This window comes from Coregonus clupeaformis, unplaced genomic scaffold, assembly GCF_020615455.1.
Source record: "Coregonus clupeaformis isolate EN_2021a unplaced genomic scaffold, ASM2061545v1 scaf0561, whole genome shotgun sequence".
Classification (NCBI taxonomy): Eukaryota; Metazoa; Chordata; class Actinopteri; order Salmoniformes; family Salmonidae; genus Coregonus; species Coregonus clupeaformis.
Window position 1 is genome coordinate 14,480 of NW_025534016.1, and position 17,451 is coordinate 31,930.

At 44.8% G+C, this 17,451-nt stretch overlaps 1 protein-coding gene across 1 annotated transcript in view; it reads right to left on the minus strand.

The window, feature by feature from the left end:
* Positions 1-17,451, minus strand: part of LOC121548637 (ryanodine receptor 3-like) — a gene marked incomplete at its 3' end in the record, with an annotated part of 127,160 nt that overhangs the window by 13,152 nt on the left and 96,557 nt on the right. The window contains exons 13-21 of the mRNA XM_045215940.1: positions 14,588-14,709; positions 13,699-13,882; positions 11,312-11,447; positions 9,758-9,853; positions 9,255-9,373; positions 7,559-7,692; positions 6,005-6,086; positions 5,535-5,694; positions 81-273 (exon numbers count right to left, since the gene is read on the minus strand). Coding sequence (XP_045071875.1) covers positions 81-273; positions 5,535-5,694; positions 6,005-6,086; positions 7,559-7,692; positions 9,255-9,373; positions 9,758-9,853; positions 11,312-11,447; positions 13,699-13,882; positions 14,588-14,709 — 1,226 coding nt within the window. The remainder of the gene's footprint in view (positions 1-80; positions 274-5,534; positions 5,695-6,004; positions 6,087-7,558; positions 7,693-9,254; positions 9,374-9,757; positions 9,854-11,311; positions 11,448-13,698; positions 13,883-14,587; positions 14,710-17,451) is intronic.

Consider the following 17,451-nt stretch of genomic DNA (forward strand, 5'->3'; position numbering starts at 1 on the left):
GCGTCTGTGTGTCTCTGCGTGTGTGTGTGTGTGTGTGTGTATGTGTGTGTGTGTGTGTGTGAGTGTGCTGGCCCCCTTACTTGACCCCTGCAGAGAAGCTGACTACGGGGAAGAAGAATCCGTCGGTGTTGAAGTCTTCAAACATGCCTTGTACTGGCTGGCCATTGATCCTGAAGGACATGGAGGGAACGCCCAGGTCCAGACAACAGCTCACTACATCATCACTGTTCAACAGGTGCTGGTTGATGGAGGCTACCGCCCGGGAGATACGGCCTGGGAGGAGAGGACGGGAGAGAGGAGGGGAGAAAAGGGTGAGGAGAGGAGGGGAGAAGAGAGAGGAGGGGAGAGGGGAGGGAGGGAAGAGGAGAGGAGAGGAGAGGAGAGGAGAGGAGAGGAGAGGAGAAGAGAAGAGAAGAGAAGAGAAGAGAAGAGAAGAGAAGAGAAGAGAAGAGAAGAGAAGAGAAGAGAAGAGAAGAGAAGAGAAGAGAAGAGAAGAGAAGAGAAGAGAAGAGAAGAGAAGGAGAGGAGGAGGGGATAAAAGAGGAGGGGAGAGGGGAGGGGAGGGGGAGAGGGGAGGGGACGAGAGGAGAGAAGAGAAGAGAAGAGGAGAGGAGGATGACTTATGATGGTCTTTATTGAGAACTTCAGTACCCCCCTGTGACCCAGAGATGGATGGTCGGAGTGGTTTCAAAACGCCTTCAAAGTCATGGAGGGCACACTCAGTCTGGGGCCTCTTCAGAGGGGGAGCAGGGGCAGTGTAAGGTGTAGAATGGTAGGATGGATGGATGGATGGATAGACATGGTTCAACATGCTAAGGGAGGGGATGGGGGAGGGATGGGTGTAGGCTGTGTACAGACCAGAGTACCACCCCATCAGGCCTATATGGAGGGCAGACAGGGTAGAGATGGATGGGGGGGGGGGGGAGCATGGAGAAATTAATTATGTACAGTGGGGGAAAAAAGTATTTAGTCAGCCACCAATTGTGCAAGTTCTCCCACTTCAAAAGATGAGAGAGGCCTGTAATTTTCATCATAGGTACACGTCAGCTATGACAGACAAAATGAGGAAAAAAAATCCAGAAAATCACATTGTAGGATTTTTTAATGAATTAATTTGCAAATTATGGTGGAAAATAAGTATTTGGTCAATAACAAAAGTTTCTCAATACTTTGTTATATACCCTTTGTTGGCAATGACACAGGTCAAACGTTTTCTGTAAGTCTTCACAAGGTTTTCACACACTGTTGCTGGTATTTTGGCCCATTCCTCCATGCAGATCTCCTCTAGAGCAGTGATGTTTTGGGGCTGTCGCTGGGCAACACGGACTTTCAACTCCCTCCAAAGATTTTCTATCGGGTTGAGATCTGGAGACTGGCTAGGCCACTCCAGGACCTTGAAATGCTTCTTACGAAGCCACTCCTTCGTTGCCCGGGCAGTGTGTTTGGGATCATTGTCATGCTGAAAGACCCAGCCACGTTTCATCTTCAATGCCCTTGCTGATGGAAGGAGGTTTTCACTCAAAATCTCACGATACATGGTCCCATTCATTCTTTCCTTTACACGGATCAGTCGTCCTGGTCCCTTTGCAGAAAAACAGCCACAAAGCATGATGTTTCCACCCCCATGCTTCACAGTAGGTATGGTGTTCTTTGGATGCAACTCAGCATTCTTTGTCCTCCAAACACGACGAGTTGAGTTTTTACCAAAAAGTTATATTTTGGTTTCATCTGACCATATGACATTCTCCCAATCCTCTTCTGGATCATCCAAATGCACTCTAGCAAACTTCAGACGGGCCTGGACATGTACTGGCTTAAGCAGGGGGACACGTCTGGCACTGCAGGATTTGAGTCCCTGGCGGCATAGTGTGTTACTGATGGTAGGCTTTGTTACTTTGGTCCCAGCTCTCTGCAGGTCATTCACTAGGTCCCCCCGTGTGATTCTGGGATTTTTGCTCATTGTTCTTGTGATAATTTTGACCCCACGGGGTGAGATCTTGCGTGGAGCCCCAGATCGAGGGAGATTATCAATGGTCTTGTATGTCTTCCATTTCCTAATAATAGCTCCCACAGTTGATTTCTTCAAACCAAGCTGCTTACCTATTGCAGATTCAGTCTTCCCAGCCTGGTGCAGGTCTACAATTTTGTTTCTGGTGTCCTTTGACAGCTCTTTGGTCTTGGCCATAGTGGAGTTTGGAGTGTGACTGTTTGAGGTTGTGGACAGGTGTCTTTTATACTGATAACAAGTTCAAACAGGTGCCATTAATACAGGTAACGAGTGGAGGACAGAGGAGCCTCTTAAAGAAGAAGTTACAGGTCTGTGAGAGCCAGAAATCTTGCTTGTTTGTAGGTGACCAAATACTTATTTTCCACCATAATTTGCAAATAAATTCATTAAAAATCCTACAATGTGATTTTCTGGATTTTTTTTCTCTCAATTTGTCTGTCATAGTTGACGTGTACCTATGATGAAAATTACAGGCCTCTCTCATCTTTTTAAGTGGGAGAACTTGCACAATTGGTGGCTGACTAAATACTTTTTTTCCCCACTGTATATAAACACTCGATTGCTGGAGCTATTTATTGGCCATTGAGAAGCGTTGACGTCACCGGTCGGCCATATTGGCATTCCCCAGTAGGAGCAGTCCTCCATAGGAATGAATGGAATTCTACAATATTTCAATTAAATGTTTCAAGGACAAAATTACATTTATTTAAGTATTTTGTTGTTGTAGTGGGGACAGTAACATTAGTAATCTTTAAAAAATATTTTGATATATGTTTTCATTTTTTATTTGTATGTTTAGCTCACATAATATAATTTAAAAGTATGAATTAAGGTGTCTGTAATATACTGAACAAAAATATAAATGCAACATGTAAAGTGTTGGTCCCATGTTTCATGAGCTGAAATAAAAGATCCCAGAAATGTTCCATTCGCACAAAAAGTTTCTTTCTCTCAAATTTTGTGCACAAATTAGTTTACATCCCTGTTAGTGAGCATTTCTCCTTTGCCAAGATAATCCATTCACCTGACAGGTGTGGCATATCAACAAGCTGATTAAACAGTATGATCATTACACAGGTGCACCTTGTGCTGGGGACAATAAAAGGCCACTCTAAAATGTGCAGTTGTGTAACATAACACAATACCACAGATGTCTCAAGTTTTGAGGGAGTGTGCAATTGGCATGCTGACTGCAGGACTGTCCGCCAGAGCTGTTGCCAGATAATTGAATGTTAATTTCTCTACCATAAGCCACCTCCAACATCATTTTAGAGAATTTGGCAGTACGTCCAACCCGGCCTCACAACCGCAGACCACGTGTAACCACCCCAGCCCAGGACATCCATATTCGACATTCTTCACCTGCGGGATTGTCTGAGACCAGCCACCTAGACAGCTGATCAAACTGAGGAGTATTTCTGTCTGTAATAAAGCCGTTTTTGTGGGGAAAAACTCATTCTCAAATTGTTGCATGTTGCGTTTATATATTTTTGTTCAGTATAGAATAAACGTGGAAGAAACGAATGTAGACATTAATAAATGCATTTCTATAGCTTCAACACAGCGCCCCCTGTCAGTCATCTAGTATATCTATAAATAATTGGGAGAAACTAGGGCAGAATCAGTCTGGGGGCTATTTAGATGGAGGGCCGGGTGACAGATGAGGGATGGTTGGTCAAGGGTGAGATTTTATTTTACTGTTATTTTTCCTTTGCTCTTGACCACAAAATGATGACCTCAGGATTTCAACTCCCAAAATAGCAGTGGCATTTCACATCACAATGGCAGAAAATGTAAACAGTTATATAAGCTACCGCTTGTAATACTGTGTCTCTGCCCTTGACATTAAAAATCCAAACCTTGAAACACACATTTCAGGACTTAACTCCCAAATGACATTATAAGGGTCAGGGTCAAATCAGGACAGGTAGAGTCATGCGGAACCTCAGAGTGTACCTGATAACAGGTATAGTCATGCAGAACCTCAGAGAGCTTACCTGAACTCAGGTAGAGTCATGCAGAACTTCAGAGAATGTACCTGACCACAGGACCACAGTACTCTAGTTGTCCCGAGTGGCGCAGTGGTCTAAGGCACTGCATCGCAGTGCTAGCTGTGCCACTAGAGATCCTGGTTCGAATCCAGGCTCTGTGGTAGCCAGCCGCGACCGGGAGACCCATGGGGCGGCGCACAATTGGCCCAGTGTCGTCTAGGGTACATTTTTACATTTTAGTCATTTAGCAGACGCTCTTATCCAGAGCGACTTACAGTTAGTGAGTACATACATTATTATATATATTTTTTTTTCATACTGGAATCGAACCCACAACCCTGGCGTTGCAAATGCCATGCTCTACCAACTGAGCTACATCCCTGCCGGCCATTCCCTCCCTTACCCTAGACGACGCTGGGCCAATTGTACGCCACCCCATGGGTCTCCCGGTCGCGGCCGGCTACGACAGAGCCTGGATTCGAACCAGGATCTCTAGTGGCACAGCTAGCACTGCGATGCAGTGCCTTAGACCACTGCGCCACTCGGGAGGGAAAGGCCGGCAGGGATGTAGCTCAGTTGGTAGAGCATGGAGTTTGCAACGCCAGGGTTGTGGGTTCGATTCCCACGGGGGTATGAGAATTTTTTTTATAATAATGTATGCACTCACTAACTGTAAGTTGCTCTGGATAAGAGTGTCTGCTAAATGACTGTAATGTAAATGTAGGTAGAGTCATGCAGAACCTCAGAGAGCTTACCTGACCACAGGTAGAGTCATGCAGAACCTCAGAGAGCTTACCTGAACTCAGGTAGAGTCATGCAGAACCTCAGAGAGCTTACCAGAACACAGGTAGAGTCATGTAGAACTTCAGAGAATGTACCTGACCACAGGCAGAGTCATGCACAGTGGTGGAAAAAGTACCCAATTGTCGTACTTGATTAAAAGTAAAGATACCTTAATAGAAAATGACTCAAGTAAAAGTGAAAGTCATCCAGTAAAAGTATTTGGTTTTAAGTATCAAAAGTAAATGTTATTGCTAAAATATACTTCAGTATCAAAAGTAAAAGTAAAAGTATAAATCATTTAAAGTTCCTTATATTAAGCAAACCAGACGGCACCATTTTCTTGTTGTTTTTTATTTACAGATAGCTAGGGGCACGCTCCAACACTCAGACATAATTTACAAATGAAGCATGTGTTTAGTGAGTCCGCCAGGCCAGAGGCTGTAGGGATGACAAGGGATGTTCTCTTGATAAGTGTGTGAATTAGACCATTTTCCTGTCCTGCTAAGCATTCAAAATGTAACGAGTACTTTTGGGTGTCAGGGAAAATGTATGGAGTAAAAAGTACATAATTTTCTTTAGGAATATAGTGAAGTAAAAGTAAAGTACAGATACAAAAACAAAAAAACGACTTAAGTACACAACTGGCCATGCAGAACCCCAGAGAGTGTACCTGAACACAGGTAGAGTCATGCAGAACCTCATAGATTGTACCTGACCACAGGTAGAGGCATGCAGAACCCCAGAGAGCATACCTGACCACAGGTAGAGTCCATCAAAGCTGTATGAGTAAAGGTCGTCACCCACCCCGTTGCCCCCCCAGCCCTCTCCACCCCCCGGGTAGGGGGCATAACCCTTAGTGGAGGCCCAGCCCACTCGCAGGTGGGACGGCTCGCTGGTCACATAGTGGTCCACCTGAGAGAGAGAGAGAGAGAGAGAGAGAGAGAGAGAGAGAGAGAGAGAGAGAGAGAGAGAGAGAGAGAGAGAGAGAGAGAGAGAGAGAGAGAGAGAGAGAGAGAGAGAGAGAGAGAGAGAGAGAGAGAGAGAGAGAGAGAGAGAGAGAGAGAGAGAGAGAGAGAGACAAGGCATTGTACGTGTGGTAGCGAAGAGCTGAATTGCGAGTACAACTTACATTTTAAATATAAAAACTGGCAATACTATTACTACACAATAAACAAAACACATAAGCAATGAAATAGATGAATGTGAGAAAAGTAATGTCCACCTGGTCGATCATCAGCTCAAAGTACCACTTCTTATACTGGGCTGAACCCTCCGCCACTCCTAGGAAGATGTTAGGCCTCATACTGGAAACAGAGGACATCGAGATGAAGATAGAGAGATGAGGACAGAGAGATGAAGACAGAGAGATGAAGACAGAGAGATGAGGACAGAGAGATGAAGACAGAGAGATGAGGACAGAGAGATGAAGACAGAGAGATGAAGACAGAGAGATGAAGACAGAGAGATGAAGACAGAGAGATGAAGACAGAGAGATGAAGACAGAGAGATGAAGACATCGAGATGAAGACAGAGAGATGAAGACAGAGAGATGAAGACAGAGAGATGAAGACAGAGAGATTAGGACAGAGAGATGAGGACAGAGAGATGAAGACAGAGAGATGAGGACAGAGAGATGAAGACAGAGAGATGAAGACAGAGAGATGAGGACAGAGAGATGAAGACAGAGAGATGAAGACAGAGAGATGAGGACAGAGAGATGAGAAAAAAGTCAAAGATTGTGGCTTTAAGTAAGGTGTGCTGCAGTGCTGCAAGACAGACAGATAGATTAAACATTATTCATATTTCTATTCCATGTTCTTTTATATTGCAGTCATAAAATCCGTGTTGAGTTTGTATTAAATCACACCGATTCAGTTAACAAGACATGTGCAGTAGTAAATCAAGAGTGAATGTATGCCTTATGTAATTAACCCTTCAGCAACAACTTGCTAATTGCCTGCTGTTATGGAGCACATTGTTGTATGAATGGTGTTCATTAACCCAATGAGTCCCGCCATCGCGCCGGCATGATTTGGGCTACAGACTGTGTTTGAGCTACAGCCTTTTGTGGTTATACCATCAGATTCGTCTTTTTCTTCTGCATCTGTTGGTACCAACCATTGTGTGATTAACAGGGGGCTGAGCTAGAGCGTTGTTTGTGAGACAAGGGTGGATCCTGAAGGGTTCCGGGCCACTGTTTTTTTTACAAAAATGTCTGTATAGTCAGAATGGTTTGAGAATGGTTTTGCTCTATGACGCTCACAAACTGCAAAATAGTCTTAGAAGGCAAGGGGTTCTTCTACATAGAACACAGCTGTCACTGACTAGTTGGATATTCATTTCCCACTGAGCAAACACTTTCTGTACTTACAGAATTCATATACATTCATTTTCATCAGGTTTTTGCTTTGACTGACCTTTTCTTTATTGACATTTGTCAATAAAACTCATGAATGCAACTATTTATGTCAAATAGCTTTGCGTTCTACTTGTAGCCCTGGTTGCCCCCCCCCAAAAAAAAAGGTAAACCACTTCATTGTGAAGCTAAATATAAGGGCTGGACATGTAGATAAATGAAAGTCACATAAAAGAAAAGCCGATTTTTGCTGGGGTCTCGGGACTGATAGGGTTTTAACAAGGATATGTTGCAGAGAACACCATAGAATTATAATGATTACACCATATAATTAGACTGACTACACCATATAATTAGAACGGAACTGGTTCTAATTCTATGGAGCATGGTTACAGTGGGGCACTTCCTACTTCCTGTTACCTCTGAACGTCATTGACCAATCGTGTCTGGAGGAGCAGGTCTCTCTTGGGAAGCAGGTGATCACAGATGAGGTTCTGATTGGCTCTCACTGCAACCCCGTTACACACACACAGAGAGCACAGGACGTCCAGGATCTAGAGAGGGAGGGAGGGGGGAGAGAGGGAGGGAGAGAGAGAGAGAGAGAGAGAGAGAGAGAGGGAGAGGGAGGGAGGGAGGGAGAGAGAGAGAGAGAGAGAGAGAGAGAGAGAGAGAGAGAGAGAGAGAGAGAGAGAGAGAGAGAGAGAGAGAGAGAGGGAGAGAGGGGGAGGGAGGGAGAGAGAGAGAGAGAGAGAGAGAGAGAGAGAGAGAGAGAGGGAGGAGGAGAGAGAGAGAGAGAGAGAGAGAGAGAGAGAGAGAGAGAGAGAGAGAGAGAGAGAGAGAGAGAGAGAGAGAGAGAGAGCTAAAAAACTAACAAGGATTAAATGACTGAAATGTGACTAATACTAAAAGCTATTTTAGTCAAAAGACTAAAACTAAAAATTAATCTAAAATAGCTGCCAAAATTGGTGGGAATGAGGATAGAATAATACATTTTTTATACTTCTCTCTTGTTCGCTCTTTCTCGATCTCCCTCAATCCTTATTTTCCCTCCCTCCCTCTCTCTCTCTCTCTCTCTCTCTCTCTCTCTCTCTCTCTCTCTCTCTCTCTCTCTCTCTCTCTCTCTCTCTCTCTCTCCCCCTTCCTCCCTCCCTCCTCCCTCCCTCTCTCTCTCTCTCTCTCTCTCTCTCTCTCTCTCTCTCTCTCTCTCTCTCTCTCTCTCTCTCTCCCCCCCCTTCGGTTTGTCTCTGTGTAACAATAACACGCCACTTAGCAACCAAGTACTTCCTTACTACCTCCCTGGGTGGGTAAATTAAGCTAATAACCCATAGAGGGGCATGCATGGCCCGTGTCTTTATTGGTTGTTAAAAGTCATTACAATTCCTGTGCTGTGCCGCGACGTGGCATGGACCAACACCTGCTGTTTACGAGACTGGGGTTGCATCCCAAATATCACCCTATTCCCTACGGGCCCTGGTCAAAAGTAGTGCACTACAAAGGGAATAGAGTGGTATTTGGGATGCGGGTCTGTATGCCCAACTACCCAATTAACCCAGTAGGGCAAATATTGTTAGGTGAAAAGTTAACACTGCATGTAAAGCAGGTAGAGGAATGTTGATATGCAGCCTGAGGCTATTGTTAACACCACGATGACAGCTGTGATAGCCACAGATTTACATTGTTGGGCATTGATTTACATACATTGTTGGGCATTGATTTACATACATTTTTGGGCATCTCCTCCGGGTTATCTATCTCCTCTGGGTTAACTACCTCATCTGGGTTAACTATCTCCTCCGGGTTAACTATCTCCTCCGGGTTAACTACCTCCTCTGGGTTAACTACCTCCTCCGGGTTAACTATCTCCTCCGGGTATAGGAATGAAAGCCCAGAGCACTGCTGCTCATACTGAAGATGTTTGGCCCGTGTTTGCCTCTCTCTCAGAAAGGATTACAATAGCATTGTTTACAGCACAATATTGTCTTTCGACATGTATTGTGTGTATGTGCTGTTGAGTTTAGAACATTTAGAAGGAATTTAGAACCTTTAGAATGTTTAGATTAGAATGTATTTCGTATTGAGTTTATTAGAACATAAATAATGTGTTGTTGTTGCTGACCTTGTGGTTGCGTCCATGTTTGTAGAGCAGGGAGATGATGGACTTGATGTGTCCTTTCTGGATGATGTTCAGAGCCTCTGGAGACTCTATCAGGATACAATGGAGCACCTCCAGGATACCTACAGTAGAGTAGAATCAGGAGACTATCAGGATGCAATAGAATACCTCCACAATACATGAGGAAAAACAGGCTAAAACTACTGGGAGATCATGCTACAGACCTTTGTAAGAAAGGCTACTTTATTTACAGTTATAGAAATACTCTCATAATAGGCTTCATGTTTACTTACACCAGACACACACAGCATACAATTAGCTAGCTATGAATACAAGGCATTTGACTACATAAACAAACAATTCCATACCCAATATTTAAATGTAAACTCTCTATGAACTCTCTATGACCAAATCAAATCAAATGTATTGGTCGCATACACATATTTAGCAGATGTTATTGTGGGTGTAACGAAATGCTTGAACTCTCTATGTACTGTGTAGGGTACCTGATGAGGACTCCAGTCTCTCCAGCTTGCTGACCAGCCAGTCCAGGTTCCTGGAGAACTGGGTACAGTTGTTCCGGTTCCCTTTGATCAGAGAGGCTGGAGAGAGAGGTGAATAGAGGGAGATAGAGGGGTGAGTGAGGGAAAGAGGGGTGAGGAGGAGGGGTTGACAGGGATGAAAGAGTGATGCAGACATTGCAGAGGGGTGAGAGGGTGAGAGAGAGGCAGAGGCTGACAAGTCTATTTTTAGACCTCTTGTCTATGTTTGATATCTAGCTGTCTCCTCACCCAGTCATTATTCAGCATTAGCCTTAGGGACAGCAGACTGATAATGCCTGTGGGATAGTTTAACAGCATAATCTGTCAGCTAATTCATACCCCTCAACGCAGAGCCATTCGTCAACACAAACTCACAGAGAACACTGTCTGACTCTCTCTCTCTCTCTCTCTCATCTCTCCTATCTCTTTCTATCTCTCCTCTCTCTCTTCTCTCCTCTCTCTCTTTTCTCTCTGTCCTCAGACTGCATCCTTCAGGGTGACCCCTATGTTGGTTTAGTGAGAGGAAGTCTGGGCTGTTTTCAGTGAGGTGTGTGTGCCTGTGTGCAAGAGGATGTGTGTGTGTGTGTGTGTGTGTGTGTAGAGGATTTGAATATGAGTGCAGTCAAGGTGAACTAAGGGGAACGCGTTAAAATGATGGACCGGTTTCTGCCTCTATGACATCAACACAACAAATGGTGAACAACAGCACCACCAGACTACATATAGACAGATAATGCACTGTATATGGCTCTGCTCAAACTTCTTAGGGTAGTTTGTCACAGCAGAGACCTTGCCCCTCCTCTTCTGACCATGAGATGAAAGTATGACACGTCAAGGCTAGAGATCAGTGATAAAGCATTTGTAACTGACTATTTGTAAATAAAGTTGTCTGGGTTTTGAACATTTATCTGACTGGTGTTAACAGCCTCCCTTGTCTCACTATGCACGTCCAAAACGGCACCCTATTCCCTATATAGTGCACTACTTTTGACTAGAGCCCTATGCGCTGTGGTCAAAACTAGTGCACTATATAGGGAATAGGGTGCCATTTGTGATGCATCCACTGCCTGGACACTGCATCATGACATCACAGTGCCCAGAGCGCAGACAGGACAGGGTGTTAAGAACGGGTCACTTTTTATTTATGTGATGAAGCTTCATCCCCTCTCTCTCTCTCTCTCTCTCTCTCTCTCTCTCTCTCTCTCTCTCTCTCTCTCTCTCCTCTCTCTCTCTCTCTCTCTCTCTCTTCTCTCTTCTCTCTCTCTCTCTCTCTCTCTCTCTCTCTCTCTCTCTCTCTCTCTCTCTCTCTCTCTCTCTCTCTCTCTCTCTCTCTCTCTCTCTCTCTCTCTCTCTCTCTCTCTCTCTCTCTCTCTCTCTCTCTCTCCCTCCCTCCCCTGTAAATAAAATAACTGTTATGTCACTGTTCAGATGGGGCTCAGGGAAGTATGTGTGTGTGCATGCGTGCGTGCAGAGGGGTGTTTAGAGGTGACACAGAACCCTAAGTTCCATCTCTCTTACCCAGTAGTTGGTAGAGTAGATTGAGGATGTTCTTCCATGCCGCCCCAGCCTCTTCCCCAGCATGCTCTCCAAAGTGGGCAGCACTGTTGTACAGGTTGAGACGGTCGATGCACTTTACCAGCAGGGCCAGCATGCCCTGAAACACACACACAAACACCAGGCTGGTCATACAATGGTTGCATCCCCAATGGCACCCTATTCCATATATAGTGCACTACTTTTGACCTGAGCTTTATGGGCCCTGGTCAAAAGTAGTGCACTACATAGGGAATAGGATACCATAATGAGTCATTATGTGAGTCGGTGCAGTGATACATGTTTCTAGAACTTCCTACATGAAAATAGGTACATTTACATATCTGGTGGGAGTCTCTTTTAGCCAGAGGTGGGACAAAGAAGAATTCACTTTCACTACAAAACAGTTCTGAGATCTGGGATGTGAAAACTTTGATGCTCAAAATCGAAAAACGATGCGTTGTGCCGATAGAACCTTATAGTCCCAAGGTCACGAAATCTTTGTGTATTTATTGAGGAACCAGACAGCCCTTTTCATTGCTTTGACTACAGTGGGGGAAAAATGTATTTAGTCAGCCACCAATTGTGCAAATTCTCCCACTTAAAAAGATGAGAGAGGCCTGTAATTCTCATCATAGGTACACATCAACTATGACAGACAAAATGAGAAAAAAAATTCCAGAAAATCACATTGTAGGATTTTTTATGAATTTATTTGCAAATTATGGTGGAAAATAAGTATTTGGTCAATAACAAAAGTTTCTCAATACTTTGTTATATACCCTTTGTTGGCAATAACACAGGTCAAACGTTTTCTGTAAGTCTTCACAAGGTTTTCACACACTGTTGCTGGTATTTTGGCCCATTCCTCCATGCAGATCTCCTCTAGAGCAGTGATGTTTTGGGGCTGTCGCTGGGCAACACGGACTTTCAACTCCCTCCAAAGATTTTCTATGGAGTTGAGATCTGGAGACTGGCTAGGCCACTCCAGGACCTTGAAATGCTTCTTACGAAGCCACTCCTTCTTTGCCCGGGCGGTGTGTTTGGGATCATTGTCATGCTGAAAGACCCAGCCACGTTTCATCTTCAATGCCCTTGCTGATGGAAGGAGGTTTTCACTCAAAATCTCACGATACATGGCCCCATTCATTCTTTCCTTTACACGGATCAGTCGTCCTGGTCCCTTTGCAGAAAAACAGCCCCAAAGCATGATGTTTCCACCCCCATGCTTCACAGTAGGTATGGTGTTCTTTGGATGCAACTCAGCATTCTTTGTCCTCCAAACACGACGAGTTGAGTTTTTACCAAAAAGTTCTATTTTGGTTTCATCTGACCATATGACATTCTCCCAATCCTCTTCTGGATCATCCAAATGCACTCTAGCAAACTTCAGACGGGCCTGGACATGTACTGGCTTAAGCAGGGGGACACGTCTGGCACTGCAGGATTTGAGTCCCTGGCGGCGTAGTGTGTTACTGATGGTAGGCTTTGTTACTTTGGTCCCAGCTCTCTGCAGGTCATTCACTAGGTCCCCCCGTGTGGTTCTGGGATTTTTGCTCCCACATTTGATTTCTTCAAACCAAGCTGCTTACCTATTGCAGATTCAGTCTTCCCAGCCTGGTGCAGGTCTACAATTTTGTTTCTGGTGTCCTTTGACAGCTCTTTGGTCTTGGCCATAGTGGAGTTTGGAATGTGACTGTTTGAGGTTGTGGACAGGTGTCTTTTATACTGATAACAAGTTCAAACAGGTGCCATTAATACAGGTAACGAGTGGAGGACAGAGGAGCCTTTAAGTTACAGGTCTGTGAGAGCTAGAAATCTTACTTGTTTGTAGGTGACCAAATACTTATTTTCCACCATAATTTGCAAATAAATTCATTAAAAATCCTACAATGTGATTTTCTGGATTTTTCTTTCTCAATTTGTCTGTCATAGTTGACGTGTACCTATGATGAAAATTACAGGCATCTCTCGTCTTTTTAAGTGGGAGAAAATGCACAATTGGTGGCTGACTAAATACTTTTTTTCCCCACTATTGTACAATATGAGGAGAAAATTATAGTCCCAAAAAAGCTTTCCAGTTTCACTGACTCACCCAATAATGCACAGCTCACTCACCTGTGATGGCCGATGCTCTCTTGCTAAAAGTCTATCTCTCTCTTGTTTTACTGTAAAACAATACTGTTCTCTCAATAGGCCTATTTGGAAGTTGATAACATATTTGGTAGCCTACAGACTGATTAATCTTCTCTTTTCAGCAGGATCCATTTGAATTGAGAGGTGCCGGATCCTGTTCCAGCAGGATCCAGCTCAAATTAAGCACTGCCTTTAACCCTGATTAAACCTGAGGTCCCAGAGCCCTGGGAGCTCACCTCGTCTTTGAAGAGGTCCTGTCGTTTGATGAGAGATCTCAGCAGAGTCTGTTTCTCCTCATGTTCCAGCTCTGAGTCGGGCTGTTTGAAGTACTCAATCAGATCATCCAGAGTCTGCAACACCTCGTCAAAGTTAGGCAGGGACACCTCCACATTCTTATCCCCCCCTATACTGTCAAGACCCCTAGGGGAGGGGGGCAGGGAGAGGTTGGGGGGAGAGGAAGAGTGAGAAAAGGAGGAAGGAGAGAGGGATAAACAGAGGGAAAAAGAGAGTGACATAAAACAAATGTACTGTTGATAGGCTACATTAATATCACTTATCCACAATTGTCTCAAATCACCTCAATTGTTTTCAAATTACATCGCACAAATACTACAGCAGATAGTTTCCGATATCAGTCACTGGAAGTGAATCCACCGGAAGGCTAATTTCATGAGAGCTAATCCATGCCTAATCACACAAAAGCAGGAAAATTGCCATCGCTTCTGCAGCTGTGATTGGATCTCTCTTGCGCAAGTTAATGTAAATCGTCTTGGCATTCAGTAGCATTCAGGAGCATTCAGTAGCATTCAGGAGCATTCAGTAGTATTCAGGAGCATTCAGTAGTATTCAGGAGCATTCAGGAGCATTCAGGAGCATTCAGGAGCAGTCAAGATATAGAACCACTAATGTATGATCCTGCTTCAGGCACCAACTAGCTCATACAAAATTAGTCCAACTGTGTTCTGTATTTTCTGGAATAGATGACGGTCCTTAAACTGTCTAGGTTACCAATGCAGCACACACACACACACACACTAACACACACACACACACACACACACACACACACACTAACACACACACACACACACACTAACACACACACATACACACACACATCCCTACTTGATGAAGTGGCTGAAGAGGACGGTGGTGTTCCTGATGATGCGTACAGCCCGCGCCTCCTCGTGTTGACAACGCTGAAGGGTCAGACCGTCGTCCATGTGACCCTCAGCATGCAGACAGGCCTGTCTCGCAAATACACAACACACACATTATAGACAGACATTATTAGAAGTAGTTAACACGGACATTACCACAAACAGGTATCTGTGCAACTCAATGTAACGTGTCGTCCCTTGTTACTCATTATTCACATGCAGAGCCATATACTGTATTTAGAGCGTGTTGAATATTGTTCTGATTCTAGACATTCAGTTACATAGCATTGTTTAAATATTCCCCATGGAATGTTAATGGGGAGCTATCATGGCTGCCATAGAATGCTGAAGTGTCATGTAAATGCATCATAATGCAGAAACCACATTGGCCCAACTCTCTAAATACATGGTTCTGATCACACCCAATCAAGTGAGGCATTATATGAGCTGTCTGAGCTGTGAGTTGGCAGAGGTCTCCTCCTCTACCCCAGTTAGCGCCCACCCAGGATGGGTCAGGACATTTAGACGTGATAATGAGAGATGGATGGTGACAGTTTGTGACAGTTATCTTTTCTGAGAGAGGAGGGATCCACTTCTGTCTCTCTCTCCTCCTCCCCAGTCTCTCTCCATCTCTCTCTCTCTCCCTCCCTACCGGCTCTTCTCTCTCTGTCTCTGTCTCTCTCTGTCTCTCTCTGTCTCTCTCTCTCTCTCTCTCTCTCTCTCTCTCTCTCTCTCTCTCTCTCTCTCTCTCTCTCTCTCTCTCTCTCTACCGGCTCTTTTCTCTCTCCATCTCTCCCTCCCCAACAGCTCTTCTGTCTCTCTCCCTCTCCCTCCCTCCCTCTCTCTCCCTCTCTCCCTCTCTCCCTCTCTCCCTCCCTCCCTCCTCTTCACTTCCCTATAGGTCACCTTACTGGGCAAACCATTGGATTATGCAAAGTATGTTTTCATACCCTTCACAGAGAGAGGGGAAAATACAGGTCTCAGACATCAAAGTAAATATGTCAGTGTGTATGGAGGTGTGTAACATGTGACAGTGTCTTCTCTCTCTCTCTCTCTCTCTCTCTCTCTCTCCTCTCTCTCTCTCTCCCTCCCTCCCTCCCTCCCTCCCTCCCACTGGCTTTTCTCTCTCTATCTATCTCTCTCTCCCTCCCCACCACAGGGCTGCCAACTTTTGAAGAAAGCTTGGAGTGAGATTAGCTATGTGAATTTCATTGCCCCCTGGCACAATCTCTAGTGGGGGACTGTTTTAAAGCTAATTTCTATTTTTGTATTTTTTTACATGGCTTAGGCCTATGACCAGGGTGGGAAATTAGATGTACTCAGGATGCTTTGAACATTAAATGTACACTCAAAATTCAACGACTTTGTTACTTTGAGATTTTTTTGGGGGTATGCAAATATTTTTTTCGACATCTTTGTTAGGTGGTTTGACACTTTATTCAGGCAGTAATGAAATGAGATAGGGAGACAGGCACATGCTAGAAACAGTGGGAAGGCTGGAGGCAGGGACTGATCCCTGTTCTCTTCTGGAACGTTGTATACGACGTGCCGGGGAGAGTTACCACTACACCAAGGCTCTGCACAGGACAGTTTTATACTAATGGTCGATGGCAGTGGGTAACCAAATCATAGATTGCAGTCTGCTTATCCATAGACTGCTTTCAAGGTTAGGACACAAACGTTCTATATTTTTTAATGTGGGTGAACTATCTCTTTGAAATAGGGCTGAAAGAAAACCCTGCTAGCTCTCCAGGAGGGTTGGCCATCCCTGATCTCTGTCTCTGTCTCTCTCTCTCTCTGTCTCTCTCTCTCTCTCTCTCTCTCTCTCGGCTCTTCTCTCTCTCCATCTCACCCTCCCCAACAGCTCTTCTGTCTCTCTCCCTCTCCCTCCCTCTCTCTCTCCCTCCCTCCCTCTCTCTCTCCTCTCTCCCTCTCTCTCTCTCTCTCTCTCTCTCTCTCTCTCTCTCTCTCTCTCTCTCTCTCTCTCTCTCTCTCTCTCTCTCTCTCTCTCTCTCTCTCTCTCTCTCTCTCTCTCTCTCTCTCTCTCTCTCTCTCTCTCCCCTCTCCCTCCCTCCCTCCCTCCCTCCCTCCCTCCCTCCCTAGGAGTAGTGGTCCTTGTATTTCTAATAGTAATGGAAGAGGTGTCACGCAGTGATGAGGAATCCTCCTCTTCACTTCCCTATAGGTCACCTTACTGGGCAAACCATTGGATTATGCAAAGTATGTTTTCATACCCTTCACAGAGAGAGGGGAAAATACAGGTCTCAAACATCAAATAAACTATGTCAGTGTGTATGGAGGTATGGAGGTGTGTAACATGTGACAGTGTCCTCTCTCTCTCTCTCTCTCTCTCTCTCTCTCTCTCTCTCTCTCTCTCTCTCTCTCTCTCTCCCTCCCTCCCTCCCTCCCTCCCTCCCTCCCTCCCACTGGCTTTTCTCTCTCTATCTATCTCTCTCTCCCTCCCCACCACAGGGCTGCCATTAGAAATTGAAATTAGATGTACTCAGGATGCTTTGAACATTAAATGTACACTCAAAATTCAACGACTTTGTTACTTTGAGATTTTTTGGGGGGATGAAATGTAAAGTATGCAAGCTGGTTTGACACTTTTATTCAGGCAGTAATGAAATGAGATAGGGAGACAGGCACATGCTAGAAACATTGCGAAGGCTTGATGCAGGGACTGATCCCTGTTCTCTTCTGGAACGTTGTATGCGACGTGCCGGGGAGAGTTACCACTACACCAAGGCTCTGCACAGGACAGTTTTATAGTAATGGTTGATGGCAGTGGGTAACCAAATCATAGAATGCAGTCTGCTTATCCATAGA